Here is a 22,832-nt window from a genome sequence, read left to right as displayed (position 1 = left end):
TGCACATTAAAAACATTCAAAAAAATAGCAGCAATAAGGAACTTGGTTTTCTACACTTTACTATCTTACTGCTAAAACTTGACATCTCGCTGAAAATCATGTCTATGGCAAATGAAATTTACTTTGATGCAGAACTGTAAAACTGAGTCTGTTTGTTGGTCAGTAAAAGGATCTCCAGTGTAAGTATTCATAATCATCATCATCACGTTGTGTGTTAGTATCAAAGCGTTCAGCAAATCATGCAAGAGGACGCTCACCACAGGACTACTTCGAACTGAGCTTGCTCTTGAAGAATAACTGTATTCAGATGGCTAAAGAAAAGTTATGAAGGAAATTTTCACAATTTTCATAGCTGTTTGTCTCCAGAAAACAAAGATTATGAAAGAAACAACCAATAGCCTATTACACTTACAGTGCGAGAACTATATGAACTATGTAATCCATCACCACGCAAAGATGCCTGAGAAGAGGGAATGAAATACTGTTTATATTCAGTTTCAGAAATAATTACATCACATTCTAACACACTGTAATTCTTATATACTGTAATGTATAAGAACTCTATCTTATGAATTTTCCAGTTAACACTGTACTTTCTGAAAGGGTAAAAAATTTTTTACGATTCCCAGCAGTATTTTCTCCTACTATTAAGAATGTTTATTTCCAAATAGAAATCTAAGAATTTCCCTGGCAATAAAGCCAAATAGTTTTGTTTTTTTTTTTTAAACTTCATTATTTCAGAGGAAAATTAAATATTTAAATTCCAATTTGGTTTTCAGTGTTCTGAAGCATTCACAATTCTTAATCCACCCTGGAATTTGAGGATACACTGCAGACTTAACAGTTTTACTTGGTGTTCCCTCATACAGGTTTTTCTGAAGCAGAATGTTTCAAGGTGCAAAGCTGAAATCTGTTTATGCAGTGGACAATAAAAGCAGTTCTGGGCAACACAATTACAAAAGAAAAGATAGTCTCATGCTGCTTTCCCTCTACCTATGAAGAGATCTCTACAATTATACTTAGTAACTGTCATTATGGTCTTGTTCTTTCACTGGATCCTCTAACATTTTCTTAAGAATATGAAGAATATGAAGAGAGTGAATTATCTTTCCAAGTGTAGAACAAGACTTCACCAGCTACACAAAAATATGAAAGTAATACTTGATTTTTTACTTAGCTTTAGTGTGTCTCTCGATGGCAGTGTAAGTTGCATTTGAACTACTGTAGCAGCAAAAGGCATAAAGGTTCAGGCATGCATGTCACTTCTTAAAGATAACTAATGTTTTCTAGAGCTATTTTAGTAATTCTTATGACACTTCTAGACACTTTTTATTTTGTAAAGGTGTAGGTTAGGTACCATCCTCTTGAAATATAAATGTGGCACCTTATTTGAAAGTTTTTGTTTGTTTGTTTTTTTACCAGAAGTTTCTGTAATTTCCTGACAACGATTTTTCTCTTTCAGAGGCTTAAGTTCTTGAAATACCATTTTTTAGTGTTACACATGCAGTTGTTACTTAGTATGCTTGGATTAACTCATTCTAACTCCAGCATTTTTCAAGATCATTGTTGTATTCATAAACGTAATGCTTGTCTCTAGAAAGATCAGTAAAACAGCACTAAAATATTTTGAAGAGGCAATACAATAATGTTAAACACATTAAACTGCATGTCTCCACAAAATGACATACACAAGCTGCAGCCTTATTTAAAAATATGAAAAAAATGCACATGAATACTGTCAAGCCTCATGGCCATACAATACACATTTAAGGCAACCATGCAAATGGTGCTTACGAACCAAACTGATACTTCTTATCAAACCAGTTTTTACAGAAGGAGACACCTATGAAGAAAAGCGCAACTTTATCTGATGACCACTGAAACATCTAATGATAAGAAAGATGATATTTTATATTATACTAACCCTGTAACTCCTGGTTGTTGCCAATGGATCACTGCATAGAGAAGACGATGACTGTAGTGTAAACATCAGAAAAAGTCAGAAACACTTTCTCTGCATATGTTCAATATTTTTAGCTATTTCTCGATACTCCCCAAAAGTTCTGAAGATTCAAATACTAAATTTTACATCTATAATAGATAGAAACTTTCAGAAAAGTGTGGGTAAACACTCCAAGAAAACCATTTATCTTTGATATCATAATCTAAACCATTAATTAAATCAAAACAGTAGTTTTATTAGAATATTTGTAGCACAGAAGTATATGGAACATAAGCTGTTTTCAAAAGACACACCTACTTATTTAAACCTGACCATGAGAGTAGCTGCAGGTACTGGAAGATACTACCCACTTTGAAATAGACCATTGATTTACCATTTATATTACTGCAGAAGAAAGTAGTACATTAATGTTACATTTAATAATTGGTTGTTTTTTTACAATTAGGACTGTCAAAAAGCATCACAATTAAAATCCCACACATGCAGAACTCAGTAACTTGCATCTTATCCATTCATTTTTTAAAACACAATATTTAAAATTAATTCTAATTACTAAAAGCTATCATAGTTTGCAGTTTTATAGAAGGAAAGAGAAAGAAATGCACTTTATATAGCATAAGGAAGCAAAAAAAAAAGAGTATTTTATATACATTAAAAAAATAATATAGGAAGAAGAGACAGACCCGAGTATGGTAGGAAGAAACTGGTTTATTATATCTAAGGCTGCTATAATTTCTTTGATCATAGTAAATTCCACTCTGTGGGGGAGGAAAAAAGAAAAGAGAAAACAAAGGTTGGATCTGCAGATCTTGGAAATAAAAGTTCTCTCCCAACATTGCCCATGTTTCTAAGCTTCGAACTTCTACAGAAGGCTCTTAAAATTTTCCCTGTAGTTGACCCAAAATCCATATAACTTCCTGAAGCAAGTGCAAAACTCCCTAAAATTACTTATGTACTCTCTATATCAGTGCATCTGTATTTTTATTATGTCCAAAGTAGTAAATAGTTGGGGTTTTTTTCTACCTAATACAAAAATCCTAATATGTTTATCTAAACCCTGACAAGTGCAGCATGAAACACATGAAAATCTTATTTGACCAAACATGCTTATAATTAGCACAATGATTTGCTTGTTTTTTTTTTTTATTACATACTATCTGGAATCACAATATTTGAGTAGAGATAAAGACAGAAATTCCTGAGAATTTAATAAGGGATGGATGTTGATGTGACCAGCATTGGTCTGAACCCTACCACTGCTCTTTACACCAACTGTGTATGCAGACCACAATTTCAAACATTCCACTTCAGGTCAGAATTTAGTCAATATTAGAGGTTTCTTTTTTCCTGGAAATATTTATGCAGGTATCAGCAGGGTAATAAATTTATCCATAATTGTAGGGTCTAGTAGTGTGTCTAACTCTACACAGCTTATTTATAATAGCTTATTTTGTGACCTGATCTAGGTGAACCTGCTTCTGCAGGGGGGTTGGACTAGATGATCTCTAAAGGACCCTTCCAACCCCTACCATTCTATGATTCTATAATAAATAATATCATAGAAAACTAACCAACAAGTCTTTATGGGAATAAGCAGCTTTCTTCTTTGAACTATGAGATTCACTGTATGCATGACTCTAAGAATAAAATTAATAAAGTTAATACCACTGTATAACAGCATGTTCAATCTTCAAATATAAAGAAAGCAAACAAATATTTAAGATTTTTATCACCTAAAATGTAAATGCCACAGAAAATTCTAACTACATGATTAGACTAACAGGCCATACTTTTATTGCTGTGTAAAAAAAGAACAGATAAATGAAACGATAACCAACCTTATCTCTGATTAACACAGACTTGGCTTAAGCCAGGGTTCACATTTTACAAAAATATGTAAAAACAATAAACAAACTCAAAAAGACTATTTTAAGCATTATATTGTGTTTTCCTATCTGTAGCTAGTTCGGATAACACTGCTTTTTAACCAAAATCAGCTTTTTAAGCTGCTTACATGTTCCTTTTAATAGTACTTGGTGCTTGCCTTTGCTAAAGAAGACACACACAAATCTTACTTGGTGTAACATCACTAAGAATGTGATGCACTCTTCTGTCATTTCATAACAATAATGAAGAATTTTTTTAAGTAGAAGTACACAAACCGCCTGCTTTTTTTCTCAGGTCTGAAATAATTCTCCATCAGATAAAAGCTTTTATATGGAAACGGAGAATACAAATACATGCATACACACACTTTTTTGTAAACTATGTTCTCCAAGTGTAATCTCTGTCACATCACTACAAAGTTTAGAAATAACAGATGAATACTAGTAAGTGTTTACTGTAAGATAGTCTGTAATATGTGACATCATTAGCTTTTCTCCCAGAAAGAAGTTTACTCATGCATGTATAACCATACATGCAAGTGTTAGAATCATACTGCTATTCTAGGTCTGAAAGTGTGATAGTACAACTTTATATACTTTTAAATTTCAAGTTGCTAGTGTCATTACACTTTAAAAACAAAGCACAAAAGCAGTCTTCCCTCCAAGACATGCAAAATGTTAACATACAGGGACTGAGTATCTTGCAGATCTATCCTCAGCACTGTCATACTGAAGAAAAAGAAAATTAAATTAAAATAACAAAGTTAAGAGATAAAAATCAGCATTTTTTTCAAAGAATGACTAAAAAGACTTGAAAGGAAAATACAAGTAAATATATCCTACTCATTATGAAAATTTATACTTAGATTTATCCAATCTAAAGGGCATTTTGAGGCTGGAATCCTTTTGAATAAAATCTCTTTTTCCCCTGAACACCATCCTGGTTTCTGAAAAAGTGAGACCATTCTGGACAGCAGTAGGTTATGCCCTGGTATGGCCTCATCTCGAGTCCTGTGTCTCTGGGCTCCCCAGCTCAAGAGGGACAGGGGAACAGCTGGAGAGTGTCCAGCGCAGGGCCACCAAGAAGATCAGGGGACTGGAGCATCTTCCTTATGAGGAAAGGCTGCGGGAACTGGGGCTGTTCAGTCTGGAGAAGAGGAGACTGCGGGGGTCTCCTTAATATTTACAAATATCTCAATGGTGGGTGTCAGGAGTTTGGGGCATCACTTTTTTTCTGTTGTATCCAGTGACAGAACAAGGTGTAATGGAAAGAATATGGAACACAAAAAATTCCACTTAAACATAAGGAAAAACTATTTCACTGTGAGGGTGACAGAGCAGTCACAGGCTGCCCAGGGAAGGTGTGGAGTCTCCTTCTCTGGAGATTTTCAAAACCCGCTTGGATGTGTTCCTGTGTGACCTGATCTAGGTTGACCTGCTTCTGCAGGGGGGTTGGACTAGATGATGTCTAAAGGTCCCTTCCAACGCCTACCATTCTATGATTCTATGTAAAATATTTCATGAGGTTTTGATGACAGAATTTTAAGTAACTAAGCAAATTCTCATACAACGTATTGTATTAAACTGAAACAGTATTTGTTAGGTTATGTGATAAAAGCTCCTCTCCATAGAAGCAAAGGAGCCCAGAGGACCAACAGCCAACCCCATGGCTGAAACCCATCATGACAGTGGACTCTGCAGGTCACCTGACAGACTGAGAGAAGTTACTGCCCACAAAGGACATCATGGGATGCAGGGGAATAGCATTTTGGGATCAGGAGACGAATGAAAGGTGGGAAAATGGAAGAGATTAAGGTGTTTTCAGAAGGAGCAAATGGTGAAAAAAAGAGGACCAGCAGGATGAAAGGGCCACTTGTGTGTAAAGAGAGAGACCGTTGGTGTCTCTGATTTGACAACAGTAAGTATTAAACCAGCTTGGTAGTAGCAGCTTAGTGCTTTCATGTTTCTTGTCACTCAACAACAGCAAAATCTGTGGAGTTAAGACATTCCTTTTTTTAGACATACAAATTCTAATTTTTCAAAGTGAGCTTGCTTTATCCAGTTCATGTAAAGTTTGATAAGTATAATTTACTTATTCTGTTGGTAATGCACAATACAAAAAGTTACTTAGTATCATGCTAAGCTGTCTTAAAACACAAAACAGAAATTCAAGTAGGTTGAGAGCCTTATGGGATACACTAACAGCATGCCAAAGTATTACCCAGTGTAATTTCAACATGAGAACCAATCAGAGAAATCCAAGAAAAACAATATTTTCTTGTGTATTGACACATCTGAAAATTCCTTCTAGAACTCAAATTAACACCCAAAATTCCCTGGTATTAGATGTTGTATTTGTCTATAAATTAATATAGGCAGTTGTTGTTTGGGAGATATTTTCATATTATCAAAATAGTTCCAATACCTACAACATTCATATTGTATTAAAAAGTTTAATATTATTGGTGTAATTTCTAGACTATACTGTCTTTTTATGTTGGTAGTAGTATTACCATAGAAGATCCATGGAAGACCACCAGTTTCCACCAACTACTTTTTAAAACAGTTTTTATCTTGAATTATTACCTACCGATAAGCAACACTGCTATCAGAGAACAGAGACAGATTGCTCAGATAATCATTGCTATCACAACACTTAATTTATAGCTTTATTTAAATATTTTAGTAGACTGTTAGGCTGTTAATAGTTAAGTTGCCTAAACTAGGATTATCACAAAACATACAGAAATATCCATTCCTGAAAGAGTGAAACACTTCCTTTGAGCCCTCAAACTTACTATCACAAAGTATTTGATGACGTCAATCATAGCAGCAGTCCAATTAACACTGTTTTCTATCAATATGCATGCTATCACCTAACTAATGCTTTGGTAAGTAGACACAGAAAATGTTACGACAACAAAAAGCATGCTCATTCCACACTACACACCACAAGATCTCTCCTTCTCGAGGTACTTGCTCTGCTCCTGTGAGACCCACTGCCATCCAAAGAACTCTTCCGAATGAAATTGTAAAAAAAAAATCAATATATAAAATAATTTTAAAAAGCTCTACTGATAACTGTTAACAGTCACTGAAAGTCACAAAACAACCAAGGCAAGCAAAGACATTCTGGGTAAGCTACCCTTGAAACAAGCTCAGTTACCTGCAGAGTTCAACCCCTACTCTCTAGTCAAGGTTAAACTACGAAGTCTCCACCTCATCGTATTTCATGTTAACCAAGACAAAAGCAGATCTGAGCTCTAAGGGTTGCCATGTACCATGTTTTACATGCCTTTTCTCTAAATCATGTACTGTTTAATAATTAATTAACAGTACCTGATTTAAACTATTTATTTGGTAAACATATCTGTGTGACGAATCACAAGAACATCACCAAGACTTGCAAGATGCTACACAAAATTCAGTTCATCAAAGATTATATTTAATTGCCAAATCTCTTTGAAAAAGTGACTGCCACCAAGTTACACAAAGAAACAGTTTACTCCACCTTTCAAAATACACAAACTCAACCCTTTTATCTTAGTAATTTGTTTCTCTCCTAGCCTATATATCCAGATCAATGACAAGCTGATTTTCAGGTAGTATCTACTGAAAACAGAAAGATGTTTACAAGTCTTCAATAAAACTATTCTTTAGTAGCATGTATGATTAAGAGAGGATACAGGAAAGCCTATAAATACAAGGCACACTCCTATTAGTAGACTTTGTGATACTTTGCATCATTCAGTTAAATCTTTGCCAGTAACAAATGATACATCTCCACATTCTCCAAGAAATAAAACCCTGCTTGTAGGCTTGGTATCGTAAGGTACTACTGAACAAAACTTATACCCTATGGTACTACTACTTTTTTGCCCACAGATACAGAAATACAGTAATATTTCAAGTGAAAGAAAAGAAACAGTTAGCAGAAAGCCATAAGAACTGGTTTGGAATGAAAGCCCAAGTTACAAATTGGTATTAATCTTTTTCAGTAAGTGGTACTGACTCAGGATGACCAAGTCAGCAGTAGTATTTGCATGTTTGCAGAATCTGAGACAGGCAGGAAAAGTAAAATTTCTCTTCCCCATTAGCTTTAACTAAACTAGACCAATGTCTGATCATTAATAGCATCTTCATATCTGACCATGACATGTGATATGCAGTAGTAACCAGAGGACAAGTGACAACTTATATAGGAATCTTACCCTCTCCCATTTCAGGACATGTCATTAACTCTTACTAGTTAGGAATAGCTGAAACTTAAATGAGCAGGTACTCAGCTTCTTAAAAAAGGAATAAATCTTATTAAACTGGAGTAATACTAAACAATGATTTGATATTAAAACTTGAAATGTTATTCCAAATAAATGATTATTATAATACATCTATTTCCAAAGTTTCTGAATACTTACTCAATTATTTTCATAATTGAAAATATATTATAAATAAATACATGTAGAAAAGGGGAAAAAGAAAACCCCACGAGGTATCTGTGGTAAAAATGTGAAGAAAAATGTGACAATTGAGATTATTTGTAAATGTCAAAACTGAAATACATAAAAATACAATACCTTGTTAACACTGATGAAATAAAATACCATATGAACCTTAACATTTTTTGTGGTTTAAAATACCAACTCTAAAACTGCTCCTACTTGGAGCACTCAAAGCATCATCCACTCCCTAAGAAAAGGAAACCAAAACTCACACATTTTTTTTGTTAAGATCATGAATGGAAAAAGAAAAGTATGCAGTCTGAACACAAACCAAATATGAATGTCGACTGGACCGCTGAGAATACCTGGCCCTCTCTGAATCTTCCTGAGAAAGAAGAAATGCAGAGTTACTTCATGGGAGGGGGAAGAAAAAGAAGATGATAAAGCAAATGCAAGAAAAGGTGAGCAACATGCTGTTAGCACTTTTGACGCTATTATTTTGAATAATCCATAGTGGCAAGTGAACACATTCAAGTGAGAAGAGATGTGTTTTCGACTGATTTGAGTAAGTATGCCAACACACTAATTAGCAGATGTAAATGAGAGAGGTTAATATAATTAATAATGTCTTCTGTAGTCGATCTTTCTTCTGAAAAGATTATTTTTTAAACTAAGAAATTAAAAATTGCAAAATTAAACATGTTACAGAATTACATCAGTAAAAAATTAACACCAGCACTACAGTTAGACTATGAATATTTTACAAAGTTATTTTAGCCCTAATAGAGGTGATAATTTTCAGTTTCCTCATACATATTTCAGATTCTCTCCTCTATTATAGGACCAAAACTTCTTAAGCAACTTCTCCTGATCAATTTTAAGTACTTGTTCTGTGTGAAAATAAGAAATCCAACCTATAAAGTTTGGAGGAGGACAACTAAGCTAAGGCACCTTAGGATCTTTTGTTCTGTTGAAAGATGAGAGAACATTCATTTTGGTTCTCACAAAAGAACACGTGAAAAGATGCATGACAAAAATAAAACTAATTTTAAATTAAACATTGAAAGTTTCACATGCCATAAGCTTCTCCAACTTCAGTTACAGTAGGCAAGCATGTTAAGAATAACCTTTATCTTAAACTGTCTCATTTGAAGGCTGTATCAGGGCCCTAAAACTAGGATTCCTTCCTTAAATGATTCACGTCCTCCAGCTACGCTAAAGATATTAAGTTAGTTCGCTTCAGAGTTAAAAGCTCAGCCTTCAGATCATAGCTGGATACCTGAAGTATAAAGCTGGCTTTCATACCATGTTTTGTCATGTGATTAGTTTCTATATTATCACTGGACACATTAAGTTGCTTAATATTATTTTGTCAATCAAGAGGCCTGGTTAATACTCCACAGGAAAATAAATTCCGAAAGAGTGTCACTTCAATGACATTTGACTCTTCCTCTCTCTAGTGTCTGCTTTGAGGTTTAAAATAAACATGTATGCTATGTAACTTTTCAACACCTTATAGTCAGATCATTGCCAATTACAAATGTAATTTGTGGCCATGGTCTAAATAGACAAATACCTGTTAATAACATTTGCAGCTTGGAAGAAGATATAAGATTCCTATTAACTGACAGTATAATATGCTTCAATAATGCAAAACCTCAGCTCCTGGTACAATTTCCTGTACCGTTCTGTAGATAACTGGTAACAAAGTCTCTTCCTGACATACAACAAGAAAATAGAAAGTCAGTGTTAACTGTTCCACATACTCTGGTCACAGGATAAAGGAAGGACTACAGTACATACTCCAGAGAGGTGCTGCTGGTAGCTATCCAGTTTGATTTCTATTAATTTAAACTTGTAATATGCACTTTATCCAAGACAAAGGCTAGGTCTTCCAGTCCAGGGAAGGAGTACACATTTGTAAGAAACCTCCTAAAGCAGATATGCCTCTTACGAGTACAAAAAGAGGTGGTATTCAGATGAGTGGCATTAATTCCAAAAGGACATAGCTCACAAATGGAATCTGTGGCCCACAGTTAGGAAACATTTGTTTTTTGGAAAAAAAAAAAAAAAAAACAAAACTTTCAAATGTGCATCCACCAAGAGTTAACAGAAATCTAGGCTGCTCTTCAGAATTGACGTGAGAACTAATATAAACACAAACATCAGCTAGGCAAAGAGACATATCAGCACAACTTTTGAAAATAAAATTCTGATGACAGTTTTAAGATTTCTCAACAGAAATGTCAATTAACTGTCAGGGTAGTTTTAACTATTTGAAATAATGTATAGTCTTGGCAAATATTACTTAAATCTTCTTGATTCAAAACATCTGCAGAGTGAACACGTCCCTAAAAACATAAATTCACATCTCCCATGTGCCTTCTCAAGAGGCATATGAAGTTTGTGGAAGAAACTCTCTAATGAATCATTGCACTAAGTTAGAACAAATTGAACAGCAGCTTTCTCAAATTGAAACTCAGTTACCTCTACTTCTTCCTACTTAGTAGATTTAATCTAAATACAGTAAAACATTTTATCGTTATTAATTGAAAACAAGAGGCAAGAGGTAAAAGGATGCAAGTAATGTATGGAATTGTTTTCTTTTGGGTTTCCTTCTGGTTTTGTGTCATTATTGGTTTTTTTTTTTTCCCCCTCAATATCTGAAACTACTTTTTGTAAGTCACAAAGTGACTTATTCAGTGAAAATACTACCATTTGCCATATTACTCAAAGAGGGAACAGATAAATACAAGTCTGACAAGAAAAAAAAAAGTAAAAACCCCAAATCTCAGAAGTTAACTGAAATAAAAGCATTTATTATCAGAAAGATGTTTACCTAGACTGAAACTAATGGAATTCCATTTTAAAAGCAGCACGTGGTAGAAACAAAAATTGTTTAAGAAAAGCATCTTGTTTTGATGGCATGAAGTACCCTGCATATCCACATCCACATACAGTTTATATAGATTTTCAGTAACACAACACTTTGAAATTACACACAGCAAACCGTTAGTTAATGACTTCCTCCAAATCCCATGTTAGTTATCTCAGTGGCAAAACCATGCACAACAGGTGGTTTTAGCCTACCATCCATTTCTGGATATGAGCCCATTTTCTATCATATGAACGCTGAGAAAACTACAGAATGTAAAAACAAAAACAAACCGTTTACAATAGTCATTACACAAGACTGGACTCCTAAATGAGAACTGTGGGAAAACTCTAAGCTAATTACCACATAATCTTCAGTATAATATCAGATACCCACAGCAGTTAGAGAACTGAAAGTATGGAATAATGACAACTACATAAAATTAAGACAAACATACATTTTGTAAATTGCACTTCTAATTACTATAGTGAAAAAACCCCTCAAATATAAGCACTTATATAGATTTGAATGTAATCATCATAAATAACAAATTCTTGATCTTTTTCATACTATGTCCAAACCGAAGTTGAATGCAATAACCATAAAATAACCAGACCGATGAATATGTAGCTGCTAGGGTTTTTTGCCCAAGAAATGTTTGGAGGGTTTTGTAGGAGAAATGTGTGGAGAAATACACAAGTATTTGATTAGATATTATACAAATTAAAACATTATCTAAAATCAATCATCTTTTTAGAAATAAAGGTCATGACAATAGGTTTTAATTGTGAATACTTTCTCTAACCCATATGGGAAAAAATAGACTGAAAACTGAATATCCAAAGCCACATATCCAAATTAACCACTTATTAAAAACAGAACAAAATAATTCTGCCTAATTTTTCATAGTTGTTTATCCTATACATCAGGCAGTGTATGTTTTGGGTATAGCCATGTTTATTATTTATGTGCTGCTGCCAGTTATCCATACTGACATGGACTTTTTGCACAGCAGGAACAAGCAAGGAAACTGTGTTAAGTAATTGTTATTACAAAACCACTGAAGTCACTAGCTGACTCAGCCACAAATCTGGAAATTCAAATCCAGATGACACTGAACTTCTGATGTGAAGTTGAAAACTGTTCCTCTCTATGCAAAATTATTTATGCAAGTCTGGGTTCTGGACATTGTCAAAATTTTCACTATTCTGCTCATTTAACACCAAAAGAGCAGTATTAAGAGAGCCTCAGTCCTATAGATAAACATTTCCATAATTATTTGTCTGATTTTGATTACTAGCATTGAAGTTACTATATTTGTTAAAGGTAAAATATCCAAGAATGGGATTTTGCCTGTAATGTCAGAATTTAAAGTCACATGAAAAATTCTTCATTTGAAAGCAATGGTGCTAATAGCCTACTTGGCTAATAGCAGACTTTTCCCACAATATAACCATAGCTATTAAAGAAGTTAAAAATCAGATGTTCAGATTAATATTTTGTGAGGTGCCATTCAAAGGTAAACACAAAACAATTTATCCTTCTAGATAGGGGAAAGGGGAGGGTATGAGGGGAGAGGGAGAAGCTAACAGTTGCCTGATGCTGAAAACACTAACACACAGCTCAATTACACTGAAAGACTAATTCTGATGCAAGTACACAAACAGAATACATTAAGCATTTCAGTAAAGATTTGCAATAATTGCTGATGATTTCCACTACCTCTTTTTGCTGTCGCTCCAGCTCTCTCATACGTATATCTCTTGCTTCTGCTCGGGCTGCTCGCTTAGCTGCAAGCCTGGCTTCTGCCTACAAGCAAATTGAAAACACTGGAAGTTAAAAACAATTATTTTCTACAATGGTTTGAGTACTCAATTTAACAATCTCTTTAGCAAAACACATTCTATCATCAAAATGCATAAGTAGTAATAGGAACTCTTAAAATGAAATTTCAGAAAGGATATATACTTAACTCTTTACAAAAATCATTACTAGTCACAAGAATTAAATGTTGATAAAAACTAGGTTCAGAAATATTACTATGGCTAAACATAAAAATTAATATCTTGGATTTTAACAGGACTTTGTCTACACATAAATAGACATGTACACCCCTGCAGAATCGTGCCCACAAAGACATTTAAACAAAAAAGAAATAAAATCAAAGATAACAAACCACTACTGTAAATGTCATATTTAAAGGCTCCGATATAATTTGAAATTATTTAAAAAAGCAATCAGTCAAGCTACTTCAAATAGCATTCCAAATCAAATCTATTACTGGGCAAAATATAAGAAAGAAATTAAAGGTTATAGTTCCTCAAGAACTTCAAGAATCATCATAGTGAAAGAAGGACTTTTCTATCTTTCCATTCAAGCCCTTATTCTCCCAACACCTTCTGCAGACACAGCTCCAGCACTCACAATCATTTGTAAGCCAATTTTGCTAACTATCGTAGCAGAAAGTTCACAACAAGTTGGGGCATCCCTTTCTTCTATAGTAGCTAGCAACAGGACAAGGGGTAATAGGATGAAGCTGGAATACAAAAAGTTCCACTTAAATATAAGAAAAAACTATTTCACTGTTGAGGTGAGGGAGCCCTGGCACAAGCTGCCCAGAGGGGCTGTGGAGGCTCCTTCCTTGGAGGTCTTCAAGACCCATCTTGACATGTTCCCATGCGACCTGATCTAGGTGACCCTGCTTCTGCAGTGGGAGTGGACTAGATGATATCTAAAGTCCCTTCCAATCCTTACCATTCTATGATTCTAAGTAGTTTTCTGCTGCGTTGGTGAAAGGAATTGACTTGTACAAGGAAGGATCTTATGAACACCAGACAGAGCAAAATGGATGGGCAGGACAAACAGAAGGCAACAAACACATTACAGCTTTATTATTTAAAATAGTTTGTCTTAACTACAAATACGTGGAGACTGTTCTCTATATTTTGAATCCTCAGATGAAGTGATGCCAAGTCTTCCACAATTTAATCCTTTTCCAGAGAAGCATAAAGCTAGTCTTCTTACCAGATGACAGCACAAGGAAAGCAAGGTAACTCCCAGGCACAAAAAGTCTTCTGTCACTTGGGCACTACTCTAATTGTCTGTAATCATAGCTCTGTGGCATGTAAACTTTCATATAGACATGCATGCAGCAGAGAGAAAGGACTCCAACTGCTGATACATCTGCATTTAGTTCTGTCAATCCGTCAGCAAACAAATGTATCTAGCCTTTAGACTCTGGCAAGGCTTTATTGATAAAGATATAAAGTTAATTTGTTCACTGATTCATGCTAAAAATCAGTTTACATTTCACCACTTTCCTAGTCCTAGAGCCAAAGAACCTGACTTTGATATTCCTATAGTAGAAATAAAACTTCCTTCCTGAACAGATAAAATACAGGACAATTCTACAATCTTTTATCATAAATTGTGTGCCTCAAATTGAAAGAAAAAATCTTCTTAAGAGAATTTTTTAATCAAAAAATGGTTTGCTGTTACATTAATGATTAATCTGAGCAACTAGAGTTCTCTAAAAGGCACTCAATTTAAAAACGACAAGCTGACAAGTTAACTGAAAGCACAATTCTCAGGCTTCCTTCAGCAAACCTCAGAGTGAGAGGCATACCACATTACCATTTGAAAGGCCATCATACCGAACAATTCTTTCTTCTAAGTGGAATTGTTAGAGAGTAGACCTCATGTTATTCATAGAGCAATTCATACAAATCTTGATAACTTGTAATTGAAATTTTAAATTAACATTAACTAAGAAATAAGCATAACTCAAAAGGATGTAGTTTTCTTTCTGGGTGCTGCTGTTTGCTCTGTTGTGTTACTGAATAAAGCCAATGAAAGTTGTGAAACAAATTTCCACCAACAAACTCTTCACAAATTAGAATCTTCAGCTATGTTGAAATAAAGGAAATAGTGTCTCAACAGGTTTGAATAGAGAACCGAGTTGAAAAGCTGAAATGGTTTGGACTAGAGAAGCATCACAGAAAGGTAATTTATACTTTATGTGTAATTTTCTGGATGAAAAACAGCAAAAAGTCTGGCAGTCACATTATAATGTTTTTCTAACTCAATTAGTATTTCATTTGAAAAGCATTAAAATACATCACTAGTTCTTTCACATAGGAGTTTTGGAAGGAGTCATCCAGGTGGCTTTCTGCAGCTTGCAGTAAATAAATTTCACTTAGAAAACTACAGACTGGCCACTACAGTCTTGATTTCCATTTCATTTGTCATTATTCTCTATATAGTCTTTAGACCAGACATAGATAAATAATATATATTCTTTATTATAGATTACAACATCATCTAGCTGAGGTTCAGTTTGCTAAAATGTGATATAACCTACCAATTTCCTGTTTTGCCAAAGAAAAAATAAAAATGTGGACTGATCTAGCAAATCTGACACTTGATTTTAATGGTTCCTAAAGATAACTTCCAATCACCAAAAAGAAATGTGATAGCTGAACTGGAGAGAAGGAAGGAGAGTCCTGAGAGGAAGGAGGGGTAGGGGGAGGTGTTTTCAGATTTGGTTTTATTTTTCATCTCCCTGATGGTTAGTTAATAAATCTAACAGTTTTCTCCCCAAGTTGAGTCTGTTTTGCCCATGACACTAATTGCTGAGCAATCTCTCTGTCCTTATCTCAACTCACAAATCTGTTGTCATATTTCTCTCTCTCCTATGTCCAGTTTAGAAGGGAGGAGTGATATTACGGCTTGGTGTACACCTGGCACCCAGTGAGGGCAAAACCACCACAAAACCAGAAGGAAATTACTTTGTTACATATTGGAGGGCAAACTATAGCCATTAAGTACAGACACAAAAGTTCTGTATGGAATTTATTTAGAGAAGTGATCAAGAAAGGAAATGGAGGATTACAGAGAAGATCTTTGTAACAAAAGAGATTGGGTAGAAAGACACACAAGGAAGAGACCCTCAAGATTTTGTTTGAATAGGAATAAAAATGATTAAATAATAAAGAATTAACTAATAAATCAATCTCTAAGTTTTTTATGTCTACTAGCACACTCCTTGTCTTTTACTCTACCCTAAGGATAAATACATGATTTTAAACCAAGTGTCATATCAGTATTTCTTTGGGTATGAGCTCTACTTCTTTCTGATGTGCCTACTCTTTCTTCAGTTGCCTACAAAGCAAAGACTATAAAAAAGGAAGTTGTGTAAAGCTTAAGATTTCAAGGCTTAAGATTCTTTACTTCCAATGTTTTATTCTTTCCCAAATTATTACATATGTCCACATATAGATGAGAAAATCTCTAGAATACCTTATCTCTTATTAAAGACCCTTAACTGCTATTAACAACAGCAAACTTCTCAATTAACACTGAAGTAGAAATAGTTGACCTAAATATTTAAGTGATCTCTTGTTAAAAAAATTCAAAAAAACATTTGTTTTAACACACAGTCTCTGTATGAGGGCAGGTTCTCTGGGAATTTGCTTTTTTTCCCAAGAAAAGCTGAAACTGTATGAAAAAAAACATACTGAACTTCAAAAAATTTAGTATGAAAAAGGCTATATTAACTGATTTTAAATTCATGATACAGTCTTTAAACATTCTAAAATATTGAACTCTTGGCTTTTCTACCCTGACAATTAAGTAACTTTTTTACCAAAGTCAGAACCACTGCACTCTGACCAAAGTAGGAGCAACTACAGAGTGAATTTTAAATCCAAATGAACATCTCTCCCATGAGAAAACTCTTCCTTAGAGTTTTCAGGTTCCTGCTCATGAAGACAGTCATGAGAACAGTTTCTGAAAGAAAATAAAAAATTTATAGACAAGATGCTACAAGGAAGAAGTCAAGTGAACAGTGATGCAATCACTGTCCACAAGCTTTGTTTCTTGGTCGTCTAGGGTTATTCAGCCCCGAAGAATGCAAGGGTTGCTGATGCAAGCATGGAAAGAAAGGACATAAAAGGTAAATTCTCAGTTGTCCCTTCAAACTGCTGCTTATCGGGTTGAGGGTGGCAAGATGACAACTCTTCTCACTTTCTGGCATGTTGTTTCCTTGTATCTGACCTTGAAGTCCATGCAAGAATGCAGAAGTGAATGAAATCTCTGCTCTTCCATGTAAGGCTGATCTTGGAGAAAGAGGTCTCAAGTATTTGTTAGGGATGCCTGGTGATGACAGGTTACTGCTGAATATTCAAAATGAACACAATGACTTGTCTATGAATTACAAAGAACACGGAAGCAGTGATGCAGTTGGCAATTGAAGATACTGTCCACAAAACAACTTCATGAGCAGAGTATTTCCACAACAAAACTGCAGGGAAAACAGATCTTGAGACATCATCTGTCTCCAGGGTAGACTGTGAACATAACCCTTGAGAATATGAACCTCTTGTCTAACAAAAAGGTGTCCCAGATAAGAATCTAATCTTGACAAGAGCCTGAAGTCACCCCAGACAATCCCTGTCTGTTGGTTGGAAAGAAAGAACTTTCCATGAAACAGAAGAAACTGTATCCCACATAAGCTGTCCTATATTCTTTGTCAGTGTGAGAAGGCTAATACCTTCAAAATCTGTTGTAACAGCTAGAGAAGGAACCAGAGGGTGCTATAAAGGAACTCCTCATCTTTTCAGCAGATAGGCTTTTGTTTTTTTAAAGAGATTAGCAGACTTCAAATTGGCCTTGCTATAACCAGAAGACACTTGTCAAAATTCCACTTAAATGTACTTGTGTCATTTATATTCAAAGTTTGTGGGGTTTTTTTCCCTTGAAGGAACAGTCACACAATATACCTGTTCCCACAGCTTTTGAAACAATCAGTCAACTGATGATGCATTTGATTCCCTCATCTAGATCATTGATGAAGATGTTACACAAAACAGGCCCCAGCACTGAGCCCTGGGGAACACCACTGGTGACCAGTTGCCAACTGGATTTACCTCCATTCACCATCACTCTCTGGGCTCAACCATCCAGACAATTTCCAGCCATCTCCTAGTAGGTCCATCCAAGCCATGGGCAGCCAGTTTCTCCAGGAGGATGCTGTGGGAGACTGTGTCAAAGGCCTTACTGAAGTCTAAGAAGACCACATCCACAGCCTTTCCCTCATCCACTAAACGGGCCAATAAGGCAGTAATTCACTCCAATGTTGATGTTTTGGCATTCTTGTGTGTTGTCTAGGGCAGAGGCACTGCAGAAGAGCTTTTCTCAATGCAAACTCACATAGCATGGAAAATATATGAAATAACTCTCTAATTAACAGTGCTAATGCTACATGAAGTGAAGGGGAAAAGATGCAACCAGAGATAAAGTTTTCTGGTGCAGAGGAAAGACAGAATAAATGAAGGAAAATTCACAAGTAGGAAGTAGTTTGACAAAGTCCCTCAGATTCTATGATAGTGTCCTTATCTTCTATTAGGTATTTTCATATAATATGACATATGAGATTCAACCAGTGCAGAAAACTTAAAGAGAAATTAATTTATTGGATTACTACTACCAAAGAATTCTTTATATTGAATTTCCTAGAAAGCAAATATCTGTTGGTACCAAAAAGATGTACATTTCTTGAAATGTCCTATAAAACAAGCAAATCTCAATTTTGTCAAATCAGAGGGGTGAGAAAGAACAATATTAGTGGTTTCTGAAATCAGAACTTTTGGAAGAAGAAAAATCCTGAAATGTGGTACACTACGAAAAAAGTTTTTGCTAGTATTACAAACTCTGATTATTCCTTGTGCTATTTTGTAACTGCTCTCAGTGTCAGAGTGCTTCTACACAGTTTTTCCATTCAGATCATCCTGAATGCCAGTCTAATGTTTCAGCATATTCTGTTTAACATCTCTTGACACCTAGTACATGTTTTAGGAATATTTTCCTCACAAGACATACAAATTTTCATTATGGGACTGAATTCAACTGTTCTAAGTACCATGTGCTAAAAAAGTCATTTCAGAAGAGGAAGTTGAGGAACTAAACACCCTTTGACAATAAAGAGATAAAGCAATCCATGTTGCAATTAGGCCTCAGAACAGCAAAGTACACTCCCTCTATATTCATGAACTGAGAACTGGCAGTATAGTAACTGAAAACTTTTCCCTAGCTTCAAATGATAAGGCATATGTATAGCACAATAAAATCAGATGCTAAAGACAGAACTTCTGTTTCAAGAACTGGCTTATGCTGTTATATCCTTGCTATGGTAGAACAGTAAGACAATCATAGAATCATTTCAGCTGGAAGAGATCTTTAAGATGATTCAGTCCAGCCTTTGTCCTAGTCCTATCAACCACTAGTACATTTCCCTAAGTGCAACATCTTTTAAACACCTCCAGGGACAGTGAGTCCAGCACCTCCCTGGGCAGCTGTTCCAATGCCTGATAATCCTTTCAGTCAACAAATTCCTCCTCAGATCCAGCCTGAACCTCCCCTGGCACAACTTGAAGCTGTTTCCTCTTGTTCTATTGCTTGTTACTAGGGAGAACAGACTGACCCCAGTCTTGCTACAGCTTCCTTTCAGGTAGTTGTAGAGAGTGAGAAGGTTTCCCCTGAGCCTTCTTTTCCTCAGGCTAAATAGCTCAGATCCCTCATCAGCCATTCCTCATGAGACATGCTCCAAACCAGCTTGATACCCTGCTTCTGGATCCTCTCCAGCACCTCAATGTCCTTCTTGCAGACAGAAGTCCAAAACTGGACACAGTATTCAAGGTGCAGCCTCACCAAAGCTGAATACAGGGGAATGATCACCTCCCTGCTCCTGCTGACAAAACTATTCCTGATACAGGCCAGGATGCCATTGGCCTTATTGGCCACCTGGGCACATGGCTGGCTCATGTTCAGCTGCTGTCAACCAATACTCCCAGATCCCTCTCTGCCGGGCAGCTTTCCATCCTAACAAATGCATTCTGTTCCTTTAAAATAAGTTTTCTTTAGAGTAAGTTAGTTAATACTGGGGATTACAGCTACAAACTCAATGACAACAGCTGCTGCCTGACATGGGATCTGAGGGCCAGTTTCTCCTACACAGATCAAGAGATTTCTCCTACACAGGCCAAAGGATCAACCATCTGACAGTAGAACATATACAACATTCATGATGATCTACAGGTTTTCACACTATTCTAATATTAGATAAATAATTGAAATTTAAAAGTAAAAAAGTAAAATATGGGCAGAGCAATATAGAAATAGTAACGTTGCTATACACAGCCTTAAAAACACCTATGTAAAGGTAATAAGCCATTTTTCTTCTGATATATGTTGAATTCTCTTCTCCCTAACACATAATGAAAAGTGATCCTCAAAATAGTGAAAAACATCATAATATTAGAAAGGGGAAAAAAATCTCTAATAAGAAAACCAGAAGGAATATTCAGAAAAATTGTATTCCAATAGGCTTTAAGAACTATTAATATACACAGAGCAGTTAAAATCAACATGAAACACATACTCCTTAAATGATATGCTGATCAGCATATCAGTAGAAGTAGATTAATATCAGAATATTGAATGTCTTATTAGCTTTCCAGCAAGTTATCTTCCAGTTCACTTCTAACAGAAGACTGAATACAGATGTATTCAACTCAGTTATCTCTGTGAGATAACACCTCTTGCTGTGAGACTTAATGTAGCATTAAGAGAGACTTAGTATTAGTTTAACTTAGCATTAAGGGAAAGAAAAAAACCCCACACTTAATTTTTGTTTAATTCAGGCTTATGCTCAAATTTTAATTGAGGGGGTTTGTAATGTTAACAGAATAAAGGGCCACAGTAATTTAATTACACCTTGCTATTAAGACTTTTTTCCTAAGATAAACTGCAAGCTCATGTTACTGGAATCATGTAGACAACACCCAAAAAAAAATCTGAAGTCAGATTGCTGCTTCTTCCTTAACTGTTTTCCCCAAAAATAGAAGATGGAACTTAGTGAGACCGTACATGACTCAGAGCTCCAAGAGAGCATATCTGGTAGGCAAGAACTTACATTAGATTTGGTGTGAGCATAGCTTTCTGGAAAGTTACCAACTAAAGGAAATGTTTTTGTTGTTGACAGAGCATTTCCTTTGCTGACAGTCTATGATGACTAAACAGGAAAATGCCTACAGAAGCTATGTTTTCAAAGACCTGACATTTATCTATTTTATCTTACATACACATGTATTACATATACAGAAATAGTTTACATTACAAGGTGAATTAGAAACTGAATTTTGCACTCATGTCAATGAGGGTGAGCAGCTTTGTACATAGCGTAGCTCAAACTTCTGTATCCACTTGTATGCAAACAGTACTAAGGCTTTTGTTTCGAAGTCACAGCTTTTCCTTCCAGAAAAGCTCAAATCCAAACAGATATCTGTAAGGCTCTAAATTCCAGCTGCCTCCCTCCTGTATCCAGAGTGACAGAATTCCCCTTTGTATCAATCTGTTAATTACATTTTTAGCTGGTTACCTCCAGCTCCTTGTTTTTCAAGTGGTGACTTGTAAGAAAGTGATGGTATGTTAAGTCTCATTTGACAGAAATATACTCCATGTCAAATGTGAAGTCCCATTCCAAATATCTTTTCAGAATAACTATTACTCATGCAACATTAATATATTATACTCACTATCTTAGGAATCCTACACATTGCAATGAGGTTAATGTGGACTTTCAGTTTTTAGACCTAATATAGCAACAGGACTTCTCATTTATCTTTACCTAAGCATATATAGCTATCTGTAAAAACCTCTGCTAAGCCTAAGTGGGATCCTACAAAGTTACCAACCATACAATTAATTTAACTGTTACACCATTTCAGTAAATGTTGATTTTTTTTACCAATATTATTAAGTTTGAATTAATTGTTGTCTTTTTTTGCTAATTAAACATTTTAATGCACAGCTTAAAAAAAAACCCAAACTTTTTCTGGATCATGAGATTTCTTTCATCCCTATTTCTGAATTTAAGATAATTTGAAATTAACAAACCTCTCTGGCAATGTTACTCAGAGCTTCATCTTCTGCAGAAAATCTGTCTTTCACTGGAGTTCTCTTCCGTCCTGATCCAGGAGTTCCCATTTTTATTCTCAAGTTCTGTATTTGCAAAACAGACAAGAAAAGGCTCAGTTTTCAGATCTGGAAATACAAAAAACAAACCCTACCCAAACAACAATCCACATCCTAACACATACGTTTTCAAACTCTTTAGCTATATAATACTTAAGAAGCCTACATGCCATCGGTAAATACATATCCAGTTGCTGTATTTCTTGGAAAACATCACATCATCTTGTGGCACACCGTGAGAGAACGTCACTGCATCCTATACACACAGAGAAGTTTTCTACAGAACAGAACCCATCAGTTCACCTACAGCTTCATAGTTACGCACAACTGTTAACTGCTTCTATCTCAACAATGAAACCAATGTACTCTGTCGTATTCACAACTCCTAAAAGTAAGTATTCATTTAATGTTATGGACATGAAGAAAATCTATAGGCACCAACAAGCTCCAGAATTCAAGTTACATGATCATTAGAGCACTCTCCAAAACAAACTCTTCTATGCATCAAGCAGGTAGATGGGGTTTATTTACATTTTAATGCAGCTGTTCTCTCTCATCTGCCACCGAATGAGTATTACAGCCTTCTTCAAAAGTACAAGTTTTACTATAGTAGAAGCAAAGACCTTTTGAGATAA

The 22,832-nt window shown here is 35.2% G+C and overlaps 1 protein-coding gene across 1 annotated transcript in view; it reads right to left on the bottom strand.

Annotated features, from left to right (window-relative positions):
- LRRFIP2 (LRR binding FLII interacting protein 2) overlaps positions 1-22,832 on the bottom strand; it is a 57,506-nt gene that overhangs the window by 23,727 nt on the left and 10,947 nt on the right. The window contains exons 2-12 of the mRNA XM_061996888.1: positions 22,120-22,224; positions 12,889-12,975; positions 11,382-11,432; positions 8,623-8,676; positions 8,494-8,538; positions 4,537-4,578; positions 3,535-3,600; positions 2,647-2,721; positions 1,925-1,975; positions 1,763-1,843; positions 123-311 (exon numbers count right to left, since the gene is read on the bottom strand). Of these exons, the coding sequence (XP_061852872.1) occupies positions 123-311; positions 1,763-1,843; positions 1,925-1,975; positions 2,647-2,721; positions 3,535-3,600; positions 4,537-4,578; positions 8,494-8,538; positions 8,623-8,676; positions 11,382-11,432; positions 12,889-12,975; positions 22,120-22,209 (831 nt within the window). The 5' untranslated portion in view covers positions 22,210-22,224. The remainder of the gene's footprint in view (positions 1-122; positions 312-1,762; positions 1,844-1,924; positions 1,976-2,646; positions 2,722-3,534; positions 3,601-4,536; positions 4,579-8,493; positions 8,539-8,622; positions 8,677-11,381; positions 11,433-12,888; positions 12,976-22,119; positions 22,225-22,832) is intronic.

This window comes from Colius striatus, chromosome 5 (genome assembly GCF_028858725.1).
Source record: "Colius striatus isolate bColStr4 chromosome 5, bColStr4.1.hap1, whole genome shotgun sequence".
Lineage (NCBI taxonomy): Eukaryota > Metazoa > Chordata > Aves > Coliiformes > Coliidae > Colius > Colius striatus.
This window is presented reverse-complemented; position numbering and strand designations above follow the sequence as displayed.